Source organism: Loxodonta africana, chromosome 20, assembly GCF_030014295.1.
Source record: "Loxodonta africana isolate mLoxAfr1 chromosome 20, mLoxAfr1.hap2, whole genome shotgun sequence".
NCBI lineage: Eukaryota > Metazoa > Chordata > Mammalia > Proboscidea > Elephantidae > Loxodonta > Loxodonta africana.
Window position 1 is genome coordinate 79,051,253 of NC_087361.1, and position 18,023 is coordinate 79,069,275.

Sequence of the window (18,023 nt, forward strand, 5' to 3'; positions counted from 1 at the left end):
CGCTCTTCTCTCTTTTATATTTCAAAAGAGATTGGCTTAAGACACTATCTAATTTTGTAGATCTCATCAATATAGCTGCCACTAATTCATCTCATTTCTTTCTTTGAAAAGAAAGAAAAGACCAAGATGGATGTCAGAGGAGACTCTGAAACTTGCTATTGAGCGTCAAACAGCTAAAGAAGAAAGAAGAATTGATGAAGTAAAAGAACTGAACAGAAGATTTCAAAGGGCCTCTCGAGAAGACAAAGTAAAGAATTATAATGACATGTGCAAAGGGCTGGATGGAAAACCAAAAGGGAAGAACACGCTTGGCATTTCTCAAGCTGAAAGAACTGAGGAAAAAATTCAAGCCTCGAGTTGCAATAGTGAAGGATTCCATGGGGAAAATATTAAATGATGCAGGAAGCATCAAAAGAAGATGGAAGGAATACACAGAGTCCTTATACACCATTTCAAGAGGTGGCATATGATCAGGAACTGATGGTACTGAAGGAAGAAGTCCAAGATGCTCTGAAGGCATTGGTGAAAAACAGGGTTCCAGGAATTGCTGGACTATCAGTTGAGATGTTTCAACTAACAGATGCAGTGCTGGAGGTGCTCACTCGTCTATGCCAAGAAATATGGAAGACAGCTTCCTGGCCAACTGACTGGAAGAGATCCATATTTATGCCTATTCCCAAGAAAGGTGATCCAACCGAATGTGGAAATTATAAAACAATATCATTAATATCATACGCAAGCAAAATTTTGCTGAAGATCATTCAAAAACAGCTTCAGCAGTATATTGACAGGGAACTGCCAGAAATTCAGGCTGGTTTCAGAAGAGGACGGGGAACCAGGGATATCATTGCTGATGTCAGATCGATCCTGGCTGAAAGCAGAGAATACCAGAAGGATGTTTACCTGTGTTTTATTGATTATGCAAAGGCGTTCGACTGTGTGGATCATAACAAACTATGGATAACACTGTGAAGAATGGGAATTCCCAAACACTTAATTGTGCTCATGAGGAACCTTTACATAGATCACGAGGCAGTTGTTTGGACAGAACGAGGGGCTACTGATCGGTTTAAAGTCAGGAAAGGTGTGAGTCAGGGTTGTATTCTTTCACCATACCTATTTAATCTCTATGCTGAACAAATAACATGAGAAGCTGGACTATATGAAGAAGAATGGGGCATCAGGATTGAAGGAAGACTCATTAACAACCCGAGTTATGCAGATGACACAACCTTGCTTGCTGAAAGTGAAGAGGACTTGAACCACTTACTAATGAAGATCAAAGACCACAGCCTTCAGTATGGATTGTGCCTCAGCATAAAGAAAACAAAAATCCTCACGACTGGACCAATGAGCAACATCATGATAAACGGAGAAAAGATTGAAGTTGTCAAGGGTTTCATTTTACTTGGATCCACAATCAACAGCCATGGAAGCAGCAGTCAAGAAATCAAAAGATGCATTGCATTGGGCAAATCTGCTGCAAAGGACCTCTTCAAAGTGTTGAAGAGCAAAGATGTCACCCTGAAGACTAAGGTGCACCTGACCCAAGCCATGGTATTTTCAATCGCATTATATGCATGTGAAAGCTGGACAATGAATAAGGAAGACCGAAGAAGAGTTGATGTCTTTGAATTGTGATGTTGGTGAAGAATATTGAATATACCAGGGACTGCCGAAAGAATGAACAAATCTGTCTTGGACAAAGTGCAGCCAGAATGCTCCTTACAAGCAAGGATGGTGAGACTGCATCTTACATACTTTGGACATGTTGTCAGGAGGGATCAGTCCCTGGAGAAGGACATCATGCTTGGCAGAGTACAGGGTCAGCAGAAAAGAGGAAGACCCTCAACAAGGTGGATTGACACAGCGGCTGCAACAATGAGCTCAAGCATAACAACGATTGTAAGGATGGCGCAGGACCGGGCAGTGTTTCGTTCTGTTGTGCATAGGGTCACTATGAGTCAGAACCGACTCGACTGCACCTAACAACAACAACAGCGATGCATCTCATTACATCATAGTCATAGAATTTACAACACATAGGGAAATCGACTCCATGGCACTGCGTTTGGTTTTTTTTTGGGGGGGGGGGGAACCACATCAGATGACAAAGTGGTAGACAATCATACAATATTGGTAATCATGACCTAGCCAAATTGACAGATATTTTGGGGGGACACAATTCATTCCATGACAGCCAATGTCATAAGGAAACATATTAAACACAATTTTTTTTTTCAAAATTTGATACACACTATAGAATAATGGAAGGTACAATGTAAGAATAGACAGCAAAACTTAACCTGGTGTTAACAGAGGATGATGGGAAAGGAGAAGTTGTGTGATACCATGGACTGCCAGGAGAATGAACAAATCTACCTTGGAGGAAGTATTGCCAGAATGCTGCTTAGAAGCAAGATTGGCGAGACTTCGTCTCACATACTTTGGACATGTTATCAGGAAGGATTGGTCCCTGGAGGACATCATGCTTGGCAAAGTAGAGGGTCAGTGAAAAAGGGGAAGACCCTCAACGAGATGGACAGACACAGTAGCTACAACAATGGGCTCAAGCGTAGAAACTATTATAAGGATGGTGCCCGACCAGGCAGTGTTTCATTCGGCTGTACATAGGGTCACTATGAGTTGGAACCATCTCGATTGCATCTAACAACAACAACAAAAGAAAAAAAAGTGGGCTCCTCAGAGAGTTCTTGATAAATCAGCAATAGGGCTGAAAGTAGAACTAAAAATTCTGATTTTTCTTCTCCACTATAATTTCAAGATTTGATGTTGTAAGACTGTTAATGTTAGTTTTTGAAAATCATCAAAGATGCAAGAATACAATCCTCCAGATAAATCTGACTAGTCTTAGTTAAGTATCTAAAAAAGAAGCTAAAATTAGTTGTGCTATATGATGTAGAAAAGTGGGTAAACTTAATGAAATAGGGAATATTAGCAAAGATACCTTTTTTAACACTAATAAATATGTAGGCACTTTACAACTTGCTACAGCAAGGATATTAACTTGCACAGTGAATATCAAAGTTTTGTGAACCTAATGAAGGTCACTGAATTGTACATGTAAAAAATGTTGAAACGGCAAATGTTTTGTCATATATACATTTGCCACAATTTTTAAAACGTTTTAAGTGTTTCTACACATGTAGAAGATTTGGTGATTACTCTCTAATGCATACAAAAACCTTTTCTGACCTATTGAGCAAGCTCAATTATTTCTCAATAATGGCATTAAGATTGGTTACATCATCTTGGCTAACAGACACATGAGGAAATGCTAGACATCACTAGCCATTAGTGAAATGCAAATCAGAACTACAATGTGATATCGCCTCACTCCAACATTACTGGCATGGATCAAAAAAAAAAAAAAAAAAACAGAAAATAACAAATGTTGGAGAGGCTTCAGGGAGATTGAAACTCTTATGCACTGTTGATGGGAATGCAAAATGGTACAACCATTTTGGAAAATGATATGGTGGGTTCCTTAAAAAGTTAGAGACACCATACTATCCCACTCCTAGGAATATATCCTAGAGAAATAAGAGCCATCACACAAATAGACATATGCACACCCATGTTCATTGCAGCATTGTTCACTACAGCAAAAAGATGGAGACAACCTAGATGTCCATCAACAAATGAATGGATAAACTATGGTAAATTCACATAATGGAATATTACACAATAAAGAACAATGATGAATCTGCGAAACACCTCACAAAACAAGAATGAATCTGGAGGGCATTACGCCAAGTGAAATAAGTCACTCACAAAAGGACAAATATCTAATGACACCACTATTATAAAAACTCATGAAAAAGCTTTCACACAGAAAGAAACAATCTTTGATGGTTACAAGGGAGAGGGGTGGGTAGGGAGGGAAAAACACTAACTAGGCAATAGATAAGTGGTAACTTTGGTGAAGGGTAAAAGAGTACACAATACTGGGGAAGTCAGAAAAACTCGACCAAGGCAAAGTCATAGAAGCTTCATTGACACACCCAAACTCCCTGAGGGACCAAATTACTGAGCTGAGGGCTGGTGACCATGGTCTCGAGGGACATCTAGCTCAACTGGCATAACAGAGTTTATAATGAAAATGTTCTACATCCTACTTTGGTGAGAAGCCTCTGGGGTCTTAAAACCTTGTGAATGGCTTTCTAAGATACTTCCCTGGTTCCAGCCCATCTGGCACATGGGAGAATGAAGAAAACCAAAGACACAAGGGAAAGATTAGTCCAAATGACTGATGGACCACCAGTACTACAGCCTCTATCAGACCGAGTCCAGTACAACTAGATGGTGCCTGGCTACCACCACTGACTGCTCTGACAGGGATCACAGTAAAGGGTCCTGGACAGAGTTTGAGAAAAATATAGAACAAAATTCAAACTCACAAAAAAAGAACAGACCTACTGGTCTGACAGAGACTGGAGAAACCCCGGGAGTATGGTCCCTGGACACTTTTAATTCGGCACTGCAGTCACTCCTGAGGTTCACCCTTCAGCCAAAGATTAGACAGGCCTATAAAACAAACAATAATACATGGAGTTCAACCAGACTAAATGGATACACCAGCCCAGGAGCAAGGACAAGATAGCAGGAAGGGACAGGAAAACTGGATGAATAGAAATGGGGAACCCAAAGTCGAGAAAGGGAGAGTGTTGACATGTCTCGGAGTTAGCAACCAATGTCACAAAACAATACGTGTATTAGTTGTTTAATGAGAAACTAATTTTCTCCATAAACCTTCATCTAAAGCATAGTAAAAAAAAAAAAAAAAAAAAGTTTGAATACATCAGATCACATTTTATCTTTATATGTTCTATTTGTTCTTTATACTTTGTTGTTGCTGTTAGTTGTTAAGGAGTTGGTTCCAACTCATGGCAACTTTATGTATAACAGAACAAAACATTGCCTGGTCCTGTGCCATCTTCATGATTGTTTGTATGCCTGAGTCCTTGTTGCAGCTATTGTATAGTGCCTTTCAACCTAGGGGGCTCATCTGTCAACACTGTATCAGACAATACTTTGTTGTGATTCATAAGGTTTTCATTGACTAATTTTCAGAAGTAGAGCACCAAGTTTTTCTTCCTAGTCTATCTTAGTCTGGAAGGTCTGAATCCTGTCCACTATGGGTGACCCTGCTGGTATTTGAAATACCAATGTCATAGCTTCCAGCATCATACCTTAGGTATGTTGTAAAGGAAGTGTTATTTAAAATAACTCTATTCAAATTCAGTTATTTAATAATTGCTGATGGACTGTAGAAGATTGGATGCTAACACAAACTCATTGAAGTTATTTAAGTAATTCCAAAAATTATTTTCAGTCAAACCAAATTTCATTAACAATTTATAACCATGCTTTGAATATGGATTATACAATTACTTTAATCTAGATGTGGCATTTATACTGAAAATATTTAATTTATCCCCAAATTTATAAAAGGATAGTGAAATATAGCTACAAACCACTTTTTAAATTCACTGTTGCTTGAATATGGTAGTTTCTTTAAAGCCATTCACAGCAGATTCAGATACCTAGGTCCCAAAAAGAATTTATGATAGGGGACTTTCACTATTTTGGAAACCCTGGTGGCATAGTGGTTAAGTGCTACAGCTGCTAACCAAAGAGACGGCAGTTTGAATCTGCCACGCACTCTTTGGAAACTCTATGGGGGCAGTTCTACTCTGTCCTATAGGACAGCACTGGGTTTGGGTTTTGTTCACTATTTAAAACAGCTCCAAAACAATGGACCAGGGAAGAGTCTCACTTAATAAAATTCTCTCTAAAAAAAAAAAAAAATTCTCTCTAAGTACATTAAAATCAATAAATAATCCTCCTTCTTGAATTATGAAACTTTAATTGATTTCATACATTTGAACCAGTTTTGAAAAATTGTAGAACAGTCATGAAAACAATTTGGAGAGTGTAACAGCAAATTCATTGCAACTCCAAGTAAAAAGAGACCTCTACCTGTTCAGGAACAGGAAATGAAGGCGATTTCCTGAAGCCTGCTCTCATATTCTCTGAGTCACATGTCCTCATTTGAAGGGAAATGAAGGGGCAAGGCATTGGACAAACAAACAACATTCTCCTGGTGACAGAGCAAGACACCAAGTTTACGAAAAAATATAGATGGAGTCAGAAGTGACTCTTTTAAATTTAAAGAAATATATGTCAAAGTCGTCACCTTGAAGACTAAGGTATGCCTGACTCAAGCCATGGTATTTTTGATTGCCTCATATGCATACAAAAGTTGGACAATGAATAAGGAATTATGGTGCTGGTGAAGAATACTGAATATAGCATGAACTGCCAAAAGAACGAATATATCTGTCTTGGAAGAAGCACAACCAGAATGCTCCTTAGAGGCAAAGATCGCAAGACTATGTCTCATATGCTTTGGATATGTTATCAAGAGGGACCAGTGCCTATAGAAGGACATCGTGTTTGGTAGATGGTCATCAAAAAAGAGGAAGACCCCACCCCTTCAGGAGCAAGGGAAAATGAAGAAAACTAAAGACAAAAGGGAAAAATTAGTCCAAAGGACTAATAGACCACAACTACCATGGCCTCCACCAGACTGAGTCAAGTACAACTGGATGGTGCCCGGCTACTACCATTGCTGCTCTGACGGGGATCATAGTATAGGGTCCCAGACAGAGCTGGAGAAAAATACAGAACAAAATTCTAACTCAGAAAAAGACCAGACTTACTGGCCTGACAGAGACTGGAGAAACCCCAAGAGTATGGCCCCTGGGCATTCTTTTAGCTGGTAATGAAGTCACTCAGAAGGTCCACCCTTTAGGCTAAGATTAGACAGACCCATAAGATAAAATGAGATGAGATGGGCACACCACCCCAGGGACAAGACCTAGAGGGTAGGACAGGACAGGAAAGCCGGTAATAGGGAACCCAAGCTCGAGAAGGAAGAGTACTGACATGTCATGGGGTTGCTAACCAATATCATAAAACAATATATGCACTGTTTAATGAGAAGCTAGTTTTTTCTGTAAACCTTCATCACCGTGTCAATCCATCTTGTTGAGGTCCTTCCTTTTTTTTTTTTTTCATCTAAAGTACACTGAAAAAAAACAAAAAAAGATGGATTGACACGATGCCTGCGACCATGGGTTCAAGCATAGCAATGATTGTGAGGATGGCGTAGGACCTGGCAGTGTTTTTTTCTGTTGTACATAGGGTCACTATGAGTTGCAACTGACTTGACAGCACCTAACAACAATGTGAAAGTACAGGAGGAATTACCATTGGTCCATTCAACTAGTATGATACTAATAACTAAAACTGCTGGTGAGTTATTATGTTCTGAGCAGCGTGCTAAGCCCCTTTATGCATTATTACCCAATGGGAGGCAGTTCATGCAAGCTAAGAGTACAGGGTCCAGAATCAGACCACCAGATTCAAGCCTGGTTCGACAGCTCTCCACAAGTATGCCCTTTGGCAAGTTAAGAAACCTCTGTTTACCTTGGTTTTTTCAGCTTTAAAATGAAAACGACAAATTCTACTTGATAGGGTGGTTAATGTGTATTAAATAGGAATAACACTGGAAACCTCATACTGCCTACCTTTTCTCCTAAATAATCCCATTGAAAGGAAGGCTGTGTTTATATTTTACTATTCCCATGATTCCTAGCACCATTATGTAGTGGGTTCTCAATAAAGATTTATTGCAATGCGGAGCTTCTTGAGGCATGGGTCACTGATCACCAGGCCCCTGAAATGAAGAGCTTGTTGAATTGTATGCTCCTAGGATAGACTCCAGGCACATTAAATATCTGGGATTGGACCTGAGAATCTACATCTTAAATGAGCAATCCAGCTCTCTGATGTGCCCCAAACTTTGAGACAGACAGATACTACGATCTGAGCCTTAGTTTCTTCTTCTATAAAATGTGGATGATTATAATACAGTAAAATCTGTGAGAGCCAGAACCTGCATAAGGTGGAAACCTGTCAGAGAAGGTAAACCCAAATATTTTCCACTAAAACGAGCAACAGAAGAGTGAAAAGACTGCACCCCATCAACGGTGGAAAATTTGTGAGACCTAGAAAAACAAGGCAGTCCCATCAAGTTTCAGTTCTCACAGGATTCACTGTAGTATATATTTTATAAAGTTGTCGTAAGGATTAAATGAAATATAATGTATATAAAATTCTTAACACAATGTTAACCATTCTTACCATTAGCTACTATTTTTACTTATTTGTTTGGAACACAAGATTTTGTCAAGGGTACCGAGGGCTGCCGTAACAAATTACCACAAATTGGGTGGATTAAAACAACAGGAATTTATTCTCTCGCAGTTATGGAGGCTGGAAGTTTGAAATCAAGGTGTTAGCAGAGCCATCCTCCCTCAGAGACTTTAAGGAGAAATCCTGCCTTGCCTCTCCCTGATTTCTGGTGGTTGCTGGCCATCCTTAGCATTCCTTGACTTTTACACTCATTACTCCAGCCTCTGTCTCTGATGACAGATGGTGCTTTCCCTGTGTGTCTGTCTGTATCTTTATATCACCGTCTTATAAGGGCATCAGTTAGTGGAGTTAAAGCCCACCCTAATCCATTATGGAAAGGAGCCCTGGTGGTGCAATGGTTAAGTGCTCTTTTGCTAACAGAAAGGTCAGCAGTTCAAACCCACCCAGCAGATCCATGGGGAAAAGACCTGGAGACCTGCTCCCATAAAGATTACAGCCTAGGAAACCCTATGGGGCAGTTCTCTTCTGTCATATAGAGTCTTACAAGTTTGAATCAACAATCTAGTATGACCTCATCTTAACTAATTAAGTCTACAAAGAGGTTATTTCCCAAACTAGGTCACCTTCTGTGGTTCTAGGAAGGACATGGATTTTGGAGGGACACTATTGAACCCACTACAAGTACTCAGAGGTAAAGGCAGAAAAGACGATTGAGGCCAAGTTACTTAAAGTTTTAATCAGGGAAAAAAAAACAGTATGAACTTTTGTCTAGGTACTAAGAAGCCACTGAAAAGTTTTGACTAGGGAGGAAATATATCTCACCAGCCACTATATTAACACAGATAAAAATTCTGCCTGCTTAAAAATTGAACAAAATGAGACTTCATGTTCATTTTTAAAACCAGTAAGAATGTTGGGCTAGAGAATAAATCATATATTATAAAGTATGTATTTAGAGTCTGTCAATAAAGTCTCCCACTCAACGAGGAAGAAATAAATGATGTGTACATAATTATAGGTCTATAGTTACATGAAACCATTAAAAAAAAAAAAGGTATATGCTTTAAATGATATATATTCATCTCCTTAAAAGCTAACTGCAGCGATCTCTAGGAATATAGACATATATTGAAATGACAAAGATCTTTGCTATAAAATGTACTATAAACTTACTTTACCTTTCATTTAAGTCCATCATTTCTTTTGTTCCCTTTCCCCTCCCATCTGCATATTTAAACATAGCACTGTCCTTCCCTAATTCCTATATTGCATGTGGCCCATTTAAGTTTCAGGGTTGAATAACTATTTAAATAAATCACCCAGTACATTTCTGAAAAAAAATCCTCTGTGTGTGTGTGTGCATGTGTGTGTGTGTGCGTGTCTATTACTATCAGGTATTTTACTGTTCATTTGTTTAAAGTTTGACTTGATTTCCCGTGCTTGACTTCAGCTACCCAGCTGCACCTAGCAAGTACTTCTCTTTTCGCTCAATCTCTCATATATGCTCAGCAATAAACTATACAAGTAACAATCTCACTGGTGCAGCTACAGAAGGTGACCCAGATTACACAACATGGTGCACTAATGCCAAGTTGTCTTGTTCAACAGCAGCTGCTCTATGCTTGGCCTTATTGATATTCAGATTCAACAGACACAAATCACACCGCCCCGTTGACAAGCACATACTCTGCCTGTCTTCATTTTAAACGTGTTCAATAGCTACCGTCTTTCAGAAACACACGGCTGAGGCCGTTTGGTCTCCTCTGATTTTCCACACTGCCTTACATCTGACAAGATACCGAGAAACATTGCTCTTGTTTCTGTTTGGGGAAGTTTGTGGAAAATAATATCTTCATTTATAAAAACAGGAGCACATACAATAAAAAGGAAGCCTATTTCACTGGTGAAAGAGAAGCTTTGAACCATTATCCTTTGGGAAACATCGAGACTACCTACTTGATTATGAGAGCAAATGCTGCAATGTAAAGTTGTTTAAAAGTAAAAACAAATACATAGTATCAGGAATAAAATACAATATAATTAATGCAAAACTTCCTTTTAAAGGATATTGAATATAAAGTGTTCGATCTATTTCGTCAAAATGTAAACACAACAAAATATCTTCTTTTCTATGTGACCATTTCATTGTCCTCTTCACTGTTGAAAGAGTAAAAAAAAGAACTTTTTTTTTTTTACATTCAATACTATTCAATTCACGGAATCATAAAATTGATTGTTCACATTGGTAACACTGATGGTTTAAAACAGGATGCTTACTGGCATCTGTGAACCCCCATTTATTTCAAATGGAAAAACTCACAGCTTCTGACATCAAATTCCTCTTTTTTAAACAGCATATTGCAGAACAATGCAATGCCATAAACTATTTGCAAGAAATATTTCCCAAGCCAAGAAAAGTGCCAAAAGTTCAATAAATGGAAAAAGGCTTACTTTTTATGTGGATGAGCAGGGAGAAACTGAGGTAGAAGACGAGGAGGGAGTTAATTCTCTTAATAGCCATGGTCTTATTTAGAGAACATTCTTCAATGGATTGCTGCTGGGCTGGTTACAATCCGGATCCTGATCTCTCACAGCATCAGAAAGGAGTAGGTGCCTCAGAGCCCTGGGGTGCCATCTCTGCCCCAGCCCCTCTTAAGAGTGCCTTCACTGAAAACAGGAGTTAGATTCAAAAAGCAGTTGTGCTTCTTAGCATCTTACTTACACAGGGAAACGGGGTGATTCTTCAAACCTGGTGCAGATTTTTTTCAGGCTGGACTGGATTCATCCCCCTGAGTCCTTATCTACTAGATTTCTTTGAATAACAACGCCTCTTCAAATGGGTTTATGTGAGGTTAGTGTCTTGAATCGCTCTTAACCAAAGGAATTAATTTCTAATAACTGTCTCGGTGCACAATTATGATCTGGTAACTTTGATGCAGCAACATTCTGTATTATTCCTGTATATTTACTTTCATCTTCAGAACAAAATTCACGGCCAACTACATTTTTCTGCTCATAAATCCTGCTCTCACAGCCCAGTGAGATTTCTGTTCTCGGGAAGGTAGGCCAAGATAGATGAAAAATTAAGCTACTGAATAAAATGGACAGAGTTCTTGCTGGGAGCCAGGCTGCAAGGGCGGCCCCCCTGCACCCACTGCCCCCAGCATAAACATCAAAGAATTCCTGAAAAGTCAGGAATATCTCTGTCATCTGTGTTATGTTTCTGTTTCATTTTCAGCCTGTGTATAGCAGAATGTATAAGCATAAAATTCCATTATAGATTTAGGGACCTTAGGAGGGGGGCGTCCTATTCATAATCCCCTGGTGAAATCCCGGGTAGGGACAGCCCGTGTATTACCTGGGGATCAACATGAAGTTGTCTTAGGGGAAAAACGAATAGCTCGACTATGGAAAACAAAAACAGGATGGTGGAATCCTGGTACTTACAGAGGCCCTTTTGTGATTAAACCACCACCCACACATGATCCCATAAAAGTGGAAAAACAATATTTTGAATTTCTGTTGGCAAGAAATTGGGATTATGACGCTGATTGGAGACCATATAGAGTAGAAGGAAGTTTTATTACTCCAAAACCGGCTTGGGGGTGTAGAGATTGGGCTAATTGTCCTTGGCATAATCGTGGACAATATGATGTAACCCAAAGTGGCTGGACTTCAAGAACTTGGCCACCCTGGACAAGATGGACAAAGCCTATGTGGCAATGGTTTTGCAAAAAGATTAATTGTTATAAAAACTGTGGAAGGTATTGCAAGATTAAGCATAAGTGTAAGCAGTATGAAGTCAATTGTTACTTTGTTGTGTAAAAATAAATCAACAAAATGTTCTCTTCAATTAAACAAAAACTCATTGTACTTGTGTGCGTATGCGGAACTGTACTATGTGTCACTTGGAAAATTATGTCTCTGGGAAATGATGTTATCTATAATGATTATATCTTGTACTGCCCCTTTGTTGATCATGCGATGTTATGCTTATGTAAGCTTATGATATAAAAGACCATGTAAAAAATAAAGAGGAGGCTTTTTTTTCTGCAGAATGAAAATATAAGACACACTACGTCTCATTCTTTTTCGCCAAACTCTACCCTTCCTCTGGTGACCCTGTTCTTTGCTGAGGCTGGCCCCCGGCAAGCTCTGGAGATTTAGAGGCAATCTTTCTTCTATAATCCCAGAACACATTTCATAACCTGCTCATGATTTTTAAAACTACTTATTCTAAATGCTACAGTGTTTTTCTTCAGAAAAATTGTTACAGTCCTTAAACTTGTATTATTCTTGGAGACTTCATGGAAACACTAACATTAGTTAAAATCAAAGTGCCTTATTCTCTGATTGGTGTTCATATTAGTACCTGGTTTTTGTACACTCTTAAAACTGGTCACTTGTTACACTTAAAATCCAATTTATATGACAGATTTTGTCTAAAGGTCTACAGTTCTGTCAGATGTTTAACATTATAACTTAACCTATTCTTTAAATTTTATTTATTGTGCTTTAGGTGAAAGTTTACAAATCAAGTCAGTCTCTCATACAAAAAGCCATACACACCCCGCCGTGCACTCCCAGCTGCTCTCCCCTTAATGAGACAGCACATTCCCCCTCTCCACCCTGTATTCCCCGTGTCCATTCAACCAGCTCCTGTCCCCCTCTTCATTTTCATCTCGCCACCAGACAGCATAGTCCCCCACATAGTCTCATGTGTCTACTTGAGCACAAAGTTCACTCCCCACCAGGATTGTTGTCTATCTTATTGTCCAGGCCAATCCCTGTCTGTAGAGTTGGCTTTGGGAATGGTTCCAATCTTGGGCTATCAAAGGGCCCAGGGACCATGACCATGGCCATCCAGTCTCAGTCAGACCGTTAAGCCTAGTCTTTTTAGGAGAATTGAAGATCTGCATCCCACAGTTCTCCTGCTTCATCAGGCATTCTGTGCTGTGTTCCCTGTCAGGGTAGTCATTGGTAATAGCTGGGCACCATTTAGTTTTTCGGGTCTCAGGCTGATGTAGTCTCTGGTTTATGTGGCCCATTCTGTCTCTTGGGCTCGTATTTACCTTGTGTCTTTGGTGTTCTTCATTATCCTTTGCTCCAGGTGGATTGAGACCAATTTATGCATCTTAGATGGCCGCTTGCTAGCGTTTAAGACCCTGGACACCTCTCACCAAAGTGGAATGCAGACCATTTTCTTAATACATTTTGTTATGCTAATTGACCTAGATATTGACCCTGACGCTGTGGTTCCCAAACCCCCATCCCTGCTACTCTGGCCTTTGAAGCTTTTGGTTGTATTGAGGACATTTCTTTGCTTTTGGTTTAGTCTAGTTACAGTGACTATCCCTGTGTTATGTGTTGCCCTTCCCTTCACCTAAAGAAATTTTTGTCTACTATTTAGTTAGTGAATATCCCTCTCTCTTCTTCCCCATCCTCGTAACCATCAAAGGATATTTTCTTCTCTGTTTAGACTTTGTCAGGAGTTTTTATAATAGTGGTCTCATGTAATATTTGTCCTTTTGCAATTGACTAATTTCACTCAGCAAAATGCCTTCCAGATTCTTCCACATTATGAAATGTTTCACAGATTCATCATTGTTCTTAATCATTGCATAGTATTCCATTGTGTGAATATACCATAATTTATTTATCCATTCATCCATTCATGGGCACGTGGGTTGCTTCCAACTTTTTGCTATTGTAAACAGTGCTGCTGTGAACATGGGTGTGCATATATCTGTTCATGTGAAGGCTCTTCTTTCTTTAGGGTATATTCCAAGGAGTGGAATTGCTGGTTGTATGGTAGTTCTGTTTCTAGCTTTTTAAGAAAGCGCCAAATTGATTTCCAAAGTGATTGTACCATTATACATTCCCACCAGCAGTGTATAAGTGTTCCAGTCTCTCCACAATCTCTCCAACATTCATTATTTTGTGTTTTTTGGATTAATGCTAGCCTTGTTGGGGTGAGATGGAATCTCATTGTAGTTTTGATTTGCATTTCTCTAATAGCTAACGATCATGATCATTTCCTCACGTATCTGTCAGCAGCCTGAATGTCTTCTTTGGTAAAGCGCTTGTTCATATCCTTTCCCCATTTTTTAATTGGGTTATTTGTCTTTTTGTTGTTGAGTTTTTGCAGTATCATGCAGATTTTAGAGATCAGACACTGACTGGAAATGTTGTAGCTAAAAGCTTTTTCCCAATCTATAGATAACCTTTTTACTCTTTTGGTGAAGTCTTTGGATGAGCGTAGGTGTTTGACTTTTAGGAGCTTCCAGTTAACTAATTTCTCTTCTGGTGTTTGTACAATCTTAGTAAAGTTTTGTATACTGTTTATGCCTTATATTAGGGCTCCTAATGTTGTCCCTGTTTTTTCTTCCATAATCTTTATAGTTTTAGATTTTATATTTAGGTCTTTGATCCATTTTGATTTCTTTTTTGTGCATGGGGTAAGGTATGGGTCTTGTTTCACTTTTTTGCTGATGGATATCCAGTCATGCCAGCACCATTTGTTGAAGAGACTGTCTTTTCCCCCATTTAACATTTTGGTATTTTGTCAAATATCGACTGCTCGTATGTGGATGGATTTATGTCTGGGTTCTCAATTCTGTTCCATTGGTCTATGTATCTGTTGCTGTACTAGTACCAGGCTGTTTTGACTACTGTAGAGGTATAATAGATTCTAAAATCAGGTAGTGTGAGGCCTTCCACTTTGTTCTTCTTTTTCAGTAATGCTTAACTTATCTAGGGCCTCTTTCCCTTCCATATGAAGTTGGTAATTTGTTGCTCCATCTCATCAAAAAATGTCACTGGTATTTGGATAGGAATTGCATTGTATCTGTAGATCACTTTGGGTAGAATAGACATTTTTACAATGTTAAGTCTTCCTATCCACTAGCAAGGTATATTTTTCCACTTATGTAGGTCTCTTTTGGTTTCTTGCAGTAGTGTCTTATAGTTTTCTTTGTATAGGTCTTTTACGACTCCGGTTAGATTTATTCCTCAGTATTTTATCTTCTTATGGGCTACTGTAAATGATATTGATTTGGTGATTTCCCCTTCGATGTTCTTTTTGTCGGTGTAGAGGAATCCAACAGATTTATGTATTTTTATCTTGTATCCTGATACTCTGCTAAACTCTTCTATTAGTTTAAGTCATTTTTTTGAGGATTCTTTAGGTTTTCCTGTGTGTAAGACCAAGTCATCTGCAAACAGAGATGCCTTTACTTCTTCTTGGCCAATTTGGATGCCCTTTATTTCATTATGTAGCCTAATAGCTCTGGCTAGGACTTCCAGCACAATGTTGAATAAGAGTGGTGATAAAGGGCATCCTTGTCCGGTTCCTGTTCTCAACGGAATGCTTTCAGCCTCTCTCTTTTCAGGGCGATGTTGGCTGTTGGCATTGTGTAAATGCCCTTTATAATGTGTAGGAATTTTCCTTCTATTCCTGTTTCGCTGAGAGTTTTTATCATGAATGGGTGTTGGAATACCTTTTCTGCATCAATTGATAAGATCATGTGGTTCTTGTCCTTTGTTTTACTTATGTGATGGATTACATTGATTGCTTTTCTAATTAACTTAACCTGTTTTTGAAGTCTTCATATTTCCTGCCTATACATTTAAATGGAGTGTATTTTGATACTTCAATATTTTCTGTTAATATTATCCTCTGACCTACTACCCAGAGAAGTCTAATTGCTATAAGCAAAACCAAACTTGTTGCTATCCAGTCAATTCTGACTCATAGCGACCTTATAGGACAGAGTAGAACTGCCCCATAGTGTTTTCAAGGAGCAGCTGGTGAATTTGAACTGCAACCTTTTGATTAACAGCCTAACTGTTAACCCTTATGCCACCAGGGCTACATTAATTGCTATAGTGAGGTTTACCTATTTAAAATTATTTATTTCTACAGAATCTGTGACTTAATCATTTTTAAAAAGATACTCTGTATCACACAAATAATTTAGTTTGCACAATTTAACATTTGAGTAAAATAATTTTAAATTACAGAAGCATCGTGGATTCCACAATTCTAGTCCCTGTTTTTTATGAGTTGGAGAATTGAGATGAAGTGAAATTATACTAATACTATCCGTTTAGGTTACCTAGTGAGTTAGTGGAGGGTTACGACTAGAGTCTCACCATTGATTTCTAGAACACTGTTTCTTCAATAAGACCTGTGAATCCCCTCTTCGTCTTTATTCGTATGCACCTCTTCATGCCTTTGACACTGCCTCTCTGGGAAGAACACACACTAGACCAACCAGAGTCTCTACCAGTACTAAAAAAAAGGCTCCACTATGGCCTGCAAGGCTAAGGAAGTAATAACATGCATATATGGCCAACTGATAGACTGGAGAGGAAATGAGTGGCCCAACAAGTAAAATCTGATGGTACTAGAGAATTTTTTGAAAAGTCATGTTTAGTTATGAGTGTCAAAGTTAAAGAGACAAAGAAAATTAGATTTTTTCCAAAAGACAAAAAGATCATAGATAATGAGTACTTGAGAAAACATGCTATACAAAGAATGGTTAATGGAGTAGGACATGTTGAGCTTTAATATAGGAAGATTAAGGGGACACGTACATTAAACAAATGGGTGAATGGCTGTATGTCAGATTTAGTCAGGACAGCTTTTACAAAAGATGTAGTATTTCAAATGAACCTTCAAGTATAAATACGAGTGTGTTGTTGTTATGTGCTGTCAAGTCGATTACAACTCCTAGTGATGCCATGTGACAAGGTAGAACTGCCCCATTGTGTTTTCTAGGCAGTAATCTTTATGGGAGCAACTTACCAGGTCTTTTCTTCCAGAGCAGCTGGTGAGTTCAAATGATGACCTTTTGGTTAGTAGCCAAGCTAACCAATTGTGCCAAACCAAATGTGCCACCAGGACCCCTTGGTAAATATGAGTACAACAAATAAATAGGAAAGAGTAGAGTTGAAGGGTAGTGCAGAAAAAGGGAAAAAATGTGTATAGGAATAGAGGCATAAAATAGTTTGAAAGATTCAAGAAACTACAAATATTCCAATATTTTGGAGAGACAAAAGTGTGAGGAGCCGTCAAGAGATAAGACTCAATAAGTCAACAAAGTCAAAGTAGTTTTAACTTTCTGTATGAGAGAAGGAAACCATAGAAAGCTTTTAAGTAGCAAATTAGCATAATCAGATTTGTGTTTTGAAGATAACTCTGGTAGTAGTTTGGCAATTGATTCCAAAAGGAAAACCAGAAGCATGTAAACCAGTCAGAAGCATATTGCTGTAGTTCACAGTAGAGGTGATAAGGGCGTGAACTAATGTAGAGACAGTATGACAAATTAAAAACAGAATGGAAGTAGACTAGCTAGATCTTGAAGACCTATACAGAAGATAAAGAAGCAAGGTTTTCAGGTTGGGCAGTTGGGCCAAGAGTAATGCCACTCCCAGGGGTAAAGAATATTGACGGGGCTTCCAGAAAAGTAGCAACCACCTTCTGTAAAAATAGACATATGAGCTTGAAAAACAAAAAAGGGAAATATCCAACTGGGACAGAAATTTCTTATCTTTTGGCTTCATACAGGAGGTCCACTTCCAATTCCTCCCATTGGCTCTGGAATACAGAATGAAAGTGGGTCACCTGTTCTAGAATATGGGTGGAAAGAGAGTTATCCATGAGAAATAGGAAAACAAAGCCCTCACTGTGCGTAACTTTGGGTCCCAACTTGAGCTGCAAAATTCACTCATTTAGTAGTCCCTGGGTTTGGAAACCCTAGGGGCATAGTGGTTAA

At 38.8% G+C, this 18,023-nt stretch overlaps 1 protein-coding gene across 1 annotated transcript in view; it reads right to left on the reverse strand.

Annotated features, from left to right (window-relative positions):
* The window catches only part of CRB1 (crumbs cell polarity complex component 1), a 285,021-nt gene extending 273,294 nt beyond the window's left edge, over window positions 1-11,727 (reverse strand). The window contains 2 exon segments of the mRNA XM_064272996.1: window positions 10,696-10,806; window positions 11,724-11,727. Of these exon segments, the coding sequence (XP_064129066.1) occupies window positions 10,696-10,806; window positions 11,724-11,727 (115 nt within the window).
* Between the last annotated feature and the right edge of the window lie 6,296 nt (window positions 11,728-18,023).